Consider the following 7,329-nt stretch of genomic DNA (forward strand, 5'->3'; position numbering starts at 1 on the left):
ATTAGGCTGTGTTCTTGGGGGTGTTTCAGTGGGCGTGGTATGGGTTTGTGTTTACCTCTCCACATATTTTCCTGGTGTTTCTAGAGGCCAATGCCCTATTTTGGGATACCTCTGGTGTCTGGCACAAAATTTTTGGAGTCATCTCAGAATTCTGCCTACCAAGATGGGCAATAGGGTATCAATTTTCAAAACATATTTATTTGCATGTGTGTGTGTGTGTGTGTATGTGTGTGCACATATGCATTATTTAAAAATTTTGTGCCTGGCCATAGTGGCTCATGCCTGTAATCCCAACACTTTGAGAGGCTGAGGCAGGAGGATCACTTGAATCAAGGAGTTTGAGAATGGCCTGGGCAACATAGTGAGACCTTGTCTCTGTTATTAAAAAAAATTTGTAAGGTATAATAAGATGCTAATAAGTGATCATTGTTATCACTGGGCAGCTGAGAGTAAATGTTAATTTTCATATTTTTTCATCATTCAGAAGTTTTTAATAAACAACTTCATTATAAAAACTTTTTTTGAAAATGTAATTCTGTAAAACATTGAAAAATCTACTTTAACAGTGATACGCCCTGTGCATTTTCTAATGGCACTTATACTTTACAATTAAAAACCTTGTTTTATATAAAGCCAAAAATACTCCAAGAGGTTATTCACTGTGTTTACAAAGTGCTAGAAGATTTCTGTCATGTATTTTTCTCTTTAAATAATCTGGAGTTACAAAAGAGTGGCTCCAAAGCCTTGACCGCTGGTAGGGAAGGAGAAGCATGAGAAGTGGTGTCTCAGGAATTCTAGTGCCAAATATGCAGAGGTGGAGAGGTGCAAGTGGGAACAATCAGCTAAGGAAGTCAGCTGACACACAAAGAAATCGGACTGGAATTTTTCCAAACCCCTCCATGGAGGCGCTAGATTATCATGGTGAACACCCTTTTCCCTCGCCATAGACCCTACTCTCCAGAGGTGAAGGTCATGGCCAATCCCTTCCACAGCATGTTGAGAGCTCCAGGAGATGCCAGGGTGGGGTCCCAGAGGAATCTGGACTTTTCTGGCCAACACCTGTCTAAGGCAAAGTTTCTTATTCCATAAATATCCTTGTTAAAAAGCAAAATATTGATCCTGTACAATATAACCTGTTAAAAAAATCTTGCTTACAAACAGCTCCTAGATAAGAGGGGAGGTGGAGAGAGGATGGAGAAAACAGCTACCAAAAGGGGAAGGGGAAATTTAAAGGACTACTGGGGAAGGTTTTAGGGCAGTGGGAGAATTCCAACTTAGGACAATATCTACGAGCAAAAAACTAATCACACCTGCTTCCCGGATTTCAATTAAGAAAATGCCATTTGTAAAAGGTTGGGCCGGGGGGGATCTTCATTGGTGCTCCCTTCCCTGCCTCCCACCTCAAGATGATGCAGAGATCCTTTGAGCTGACACCTGGGCGTGTGATCCCCTTACCCCCAGGACTGCACTCAGCCCTGACCAGCTACTGTGTAGGATGGGAGGGGGATAGCTCATTGCTGACAGAGGCTGGAGATGGCAGAGAAAGGGGACATCACCCCTTTTTTTCCTGGTCCCTCATTGGTCTTTGTCATATGCCATGGCTCCTGTCCTGAGCAGATGCCCCTCAGGTTCTCATGGTCTCAGTGAGCATACTGAAGTGAGTTTGGGTACTGAGTGTAGGATAAAACTATTCTTATCCTTTGAACAACCAGGCCACTAAGGCTTCCCCCACCCCCAGCCCCCCAGATTTTAGGAAGGGAGGTTTAAGAAATGACTGGCTAGCTATGGTCCAAAAAAAAAGGTGAAGGCAGATATTATTCCTCTGTACCAGCAAAGTTCACAGTGATAGGAAAATTCCTTGTGGGTGCTAAGGACACTGAGGGAGGAGGAAAGGAAAGACAGGATCGATGGGAGGACACAGGAGTGAGGAAGGCAAGGAGAAAAGACAAGAGGTGGGGGCAAGGCCCCGGTTACAAGGGTTTAAACAATTGCTTTGCCAGTCCTATGACTTTCCCAGCATCACTTACGGGGAGAGAGAATTCGAGGGAGGGACAGGAAAGGGCAGGCAGAGAGGAAAGGACTCCTCTAACAGCCCAGGACTTTGTATTCTGCAGCCAGAGGCCCAATGGTCTCTGTAAACTGAGGGTGTAGGGAAGGTGGCAGTTAAAGTGAGGAGGGTTGCTGGGTCTAGTGATGAAAACCAGATACAACAAGGAGGATGGCAACAGCGAGTCCCAGCTTGATTCTCACATACCATCACCTATAATACAAGTCCCAATAACATGCACAGCATGCAGGAGGTGGCTGCGTATCAAGGTAAACGCTTTTTAAAATAAACCTTAATTAGTCCCTGGGACTCACTGAAACTAATTTTTAGAAGCAAATCATCTAGTCTGATTCTAACCTTGCCAGACATTTTAATATCCGGTTTTGTTTTTTAAAAGGTATCCCAAGCTACCCTGCCTAAATCGAAACACACTCCAAATTGCTTCCAATCAAGGGCTAGGGAACTAAATGTTAAGGACTTTACCTCAAACAAGGAGTACTGGCTTGGGCTGAAGCAGAAGCCTGAGTCCTGGACCTGCTCAGTTCCTGATGACAAACCAAGTGAACCTAGACAGAAGGTGGGTGAGGGAGGACTGGTACCAGGCTGAGGCAGTTCCTTGGTAGTTTGTCCTGAAACCCTAGTGGAGAAGTCAGCATGAGGCACCTACTGAGAGAAGTGCCCAGAAACTGCTGACTGCATCTGTTAAGAGTTAACAGTAAAGAGGTAGAAGTGTGTTTCTGAATCAGAGTGGAGGTGTCTCAAGAGTCCCACAGTGGAGGTCCCTGAGCTGCCTCCCTTCCATGAGTGGGAAGAGTGAAGCCCGTGAAGAGCTGAGATGAAGCAAGGATGGGGTTCCTGGGCTCTGGGCAAGGGCTGTGCTCTCTGAGGCAGGGAGCCCCACAAGTCAGAAGAGAAGAACTAATCATTTGTTGCAAGAAAACTTGCTGGTTACTAGGGGAAAACTGGAGGCGGGCGCAGGGGCACAAGAAAGTGGAAGTGATGTGATGGAGAGCAGAGAAGCCTTCGTGAGGGACACGGACGGGGTGGGTACTAAGGCTCCCTAACAGAGCCAAAAACTGAGCTGAGGGCCTCTGTGGGGGCAACTGGAATGCTTGGTGGAAACGAGTGGTGGTGCTACTCAGGCCAGACTTGAAGACAGGAGGCAAGGAGTGCAGAGGACCAAAGTTCAGTGGTCGCCCAGCTCCTGGGGCATCTTGAGGCTGAGCTTGCAAAGTGGTGAGCAGGGGCTGTGCCTCTGCCTGGGAGTAGCTCATGACCAGGCCTCCTGTGGCCCCAGGTGGGTTACACGGGGGCAGGTTGAGTGGAAGAAAGCCCAGTAGGTGGGAGAAGTCCACATTGGCAGTGCAGATGGCCTCAGAGAGGTTGGCGGGGCTCTTGGCAAACAGTGCTTCATCTAGGAGGGCCGCAGCTGCCGCCGGCTGAGGTGAGGCGGGCTGGGGTTCAGCGGATGAGGGACACAGGCTGCCAGGAAGCTCCGCCAGAAAACTATCCACCTCCACTTTGGGCAATTTGTTGGGCAAGTATGAGGTAGATCCAAGCTGGTATTTTGGAGGGAGCTGAGCTGGGGAAGAGATAGGTGAGGATTCCAGAGGGTAGCTCATACCTATGGGCAGCGTGTTGTGCATCAGGGGCGTGTGGCACGCCAGTGCTGGGCATGGTAGGGATGTGGGCACCATACATGCCCATGGGCAACATGCCAGGGAAGGCCTTGGTTCCCATCACGTCCCGAGAAGCCATGCACAGCACAGGGCTCAGCTCTTCCTTCACACTGACCGTGGAGCTGCAGCTGAGTAGGCCTAGCATGTCCACGGGCTCTGTCTTGATCTTGAGCTGCTCCTGCAAGTGGCTCTTCTTGACATGACGCATCAGGTGGTCCTTACGGCCAAACCGCTGGGCACAGTACTGGCACAAGAAGTCCTTACGACCTGTGTGCACCACTAGGTGCCGCCATACATCCTTACGAGTATAGAACCGCCGGTCGCAGTGGTCACAGGGGTGCTTCTTCTCCTTGGCACTGCCTGCTACCCCGCGTGAGTGGGCCTTCAGGTGCTCTAGCAGGGCCTGGGTACTCTCAAAGGTCTGCAGACACACCTTGCAGCTGAGGTCACGGCTACTGGCAGCATGCATGGCCAGGTGGCGCCGGTGGCCCAGCTTCGTATTGTAATTCTTACCGCACTCAGAGCAGCGGAGGGCCTCTTTGTTAGGGTCATGGGTCTGCAGATAGTTCCGCAGATGATTCTTGCGGTGAAACACCTTATCACACTACATACACTGGTGGGGTTTCTGGGCTGAGTGGGTGGCCATGTGCCTATATAGCTTGTATTTAGAAGGAAAAGCTTTGCCACAGTGCAGCTGAGGGCAGCCGTATGGTCTCTGCTCTGGTTGCGGGAGGCTGTGAGGCCTCAGCCTCTCCCCATTTGAGAAAGGTTTCCCCGAAATTTCACATTGGCACTTCACTTGACTCTCCGCCTCCCGGCCCCGAGGCCTGGGAACTAGTTTCCAGCTCCTGATTTGCATCTTGAATCCAGCGGGTGACGCTGGTGAAAAATGTGGTCATGGCAAGGCTAATGGCAAAGGGCCATGTTATTGAGAATTCCTCACCATCCGCTCCACACAGGCTCTCAGCTCTGTCACAGCCTCCAACGCAGCTTTCAGAAAACAATCTCTTCACCGCACTCGGGCCGGGCCGCGCTCGGGCTCCGCCAGTATTTTCATATTTTTAATCTTTTTGGTTGTCAGCATTTTCTAGTATTTCTATACAAATGCATATTTTAAAAGTGAGCTATTTTTAAGATGTTTAATAACTTTAAAATGATAACCTCACGTGATAAAATCCAAGCATAGAACAAAATGCTAATATTATTTTCTAAGTTATTGACTTTTTTACCAGTTGCACTAACTTCACTTAATATTTATTTAAGACACAGGCACTCAGTGCAGGGGTAAATGTATAGCACTTCTCTATCCTTGCTTTGAGATGACCAAAAGTGGAAAGGCAGAGAAATTGACAGGGGCACTCGTTATGGAGCTCATAGGGAGGGTGATTCCTCCCTGCGTGAGTTACTCATAAAAAAAGTACAGGAGATTCATGACATTGCTCCTGACAGCATTGAAATTCTTTTTAATGGGGGTATGACCTAAAACGAACCTTTGATACCTGATCATGATGATGAGCTGTTTATTTATTTCTTCTCCTTCGTTTCCAGCTGGGGAGATGATTAATGTACCTACCTTTCCTTTGATGGCCTCTGTGTATATGTTGCTGTCCTTGAAGGACATTCAATGTTTTAAAGTGCTGATCAGTCTAATTTCTTCCTTCTAGGCTATCTAGAAAAGGACATCAACGATCACCCATGAGGATTGCCCTTCAACCTTTGGGAGGAAATTATCGAAATGGGAGCTAGAGAAGATTGTTGTTGGAATCTCAGGTGAGGCATTTTCTATCCGATACAGGAAACTTATATACTTGTAGAGGATAGTTGAAGCCATGTTCAGGTAAAATGGTGCCATATAATGACAGCTGCCTGATGTGTGGAGGCCTTTTTTTTTTTTTTACAATGACAACAAGTTAAGCCAAATGGCAACTGATTTTTTTGTTATTATTTTTATTCATGATTAATCATGATAAAACACACATAATATAAAATTTACCATTTTAACCATTCCTAAGCATACACTCAGTAGTAATATTCACATTGTTGTGCAAACAGTCTCAATGATTTTTTTTTTTTATCTTGCAAAACTGAAACTCTATACCCAATAAGCACTGTCTCTCCATTTTTTCTTCCTCTCAGCCCCTGGCAACCACCATTCTACTTTATGTTTCTATAAATTTGTCTATTTCAGATACCTCATACATTATATGATACTTTTTTTGTCTTTTTGTGACTGGTGTATTTCACTTAGCATAATGTCTTCATAATGGCTTCAAGGTTCATCCATGTTGTAGGATGTATCAGCATATCTTCATTTTTAAAGGTTAAATAATATTCCATTGTTGACCACATTTTATTTATCCCTTGTCCACTGATGAACAGTTGGGCTACTTCCACCTTTTGGCTACTGTGAATAATGCTGCTATGAACATGGGTGTATTCAAATATCTGATTAAATCTTTGCTTTCCATTATTTTGACGTTTAAACTCAGTTTCACTACCACTACTCAGAAGTGGAATTGCTAGATCATATATAATCCCATACATAAGTTTCTAACTCCATCACTGGGAGGTAAATGTCGGAAACTTAGAAGTGCAGGCTTTGGTGCAGGAATGTGAGTAGTTAGAGGCCGTTACACAATACTTTAGGCCAGTGATCCAGAGCCACCCCATTGAAGATGAAGATGCATCCTTTGTTTGGCAGAAGTTACAGTAGTGACAACAGCAAAGGATAGGAAAACTGAAGGATCTGGAGCACATTAGTCATCTGGTCATAGGAAGTGAGATTGATAGTGGGTGTGCACGGAAATGTCTCACATTATGGGAATAAAAAGGAAAGAACTATAGTTTTCAAATTTCAATCAACTTAGAAAAATTTGTGTCATCTTTTGATTCCTGGGCTTCATTCTCAAGAGATTCCCATTCGGTAAGCCCTTTTGAGGCTCAAAAATCTGCATTTTAATAAACATCAGAGAAAAATAATTAGGGAAAGATAATTCCTAACAACTGTCAGATGATAAAAACTAACTCTTGATTACCCAGGTTAACATGAAGAAAAGTACAATATCCTGAATCAATGACTCTCAAGGGCTGGGCTGTAAACTGTTGTAACCAATTCTGTGCTGGCTACTTCATCACTTGGATAACTTGCTGCTTTAAGAAATACCTAGGCCCCAGTGCCTGATTCTCAGTGTGTGTTATATTCTTCTCTATCTTCACAGGTTGGCAATTTCGTAGAAGGCCCACTCTTCCCAGTTTTAAGTTAGTGATTAAATCCAAAATACAACTGAGTGCTTTAGATGAAGGAACCCATGCAGGACCCCCCCTAGTTAAACTAAATGTCATACAGACTTCTCTAATGCTTTGATTTTTAGAAACTTGACTCATGCTATCACACAGTCTGTACAAGTCTGGCCCCTTCCTCATGATTAGTGCAAATCCGGTGGTATAGCTCCTCCTGGTGCCTCTCATTCTGGGCTGCTTCCGTGTGTGTCATCTTGGTTGAGCTCTACCCTTGCAACTATAGACTTCATCCCCTCCTAACTTTTCAATTTTCAAACCCACTCATGAGTTGTTTGAGGTTAATAACTTTACTGAAGATCCCTG

The 7,329-nt window shown here is 45.4% G+C and overlaps 1 protein-coding gene across 1 annotated transcript; it reads right to left on the reverse strand.

The window, feature by feature from the left end:
- Positions 1 to 2,805: 2,805 nt before the first annotated feature.
- Positions 2,806 to 4,743, reverse strand: LOC129491603 (zinc finger protein PLAGL2-like). Its single transcript, XM_055296146.2, is given in 3 exon segments — positions 2,806 to 3,696; positions 3,698 to 4,571; positions 4,573 to 4,743. Coding segments are annotated over 3 exon segments (1,818 nt in total). The 5' UTR covers positions 4,626 to 4,743.
- Positions 4,744 to 7,329: the final 2,586 nt, after the last annotated feature.

This window comes from Symphalangus syndactylus, chromosome 10 (assembly GCF_028878055.3).
Source record: "Symphalangus syndactylus isolate Jambi chromosome 10, NHGRI_mSymSyn1-v2.1_pri, whole genome shotgun sequence".
NCBI classification, from domain to species: domain Eukaryota; kingdom Metazoa; phylum Chordata; class Mammalia; order Primates; family Hylobatidae; genus Symphalangus; species Symphalangus syndactylus.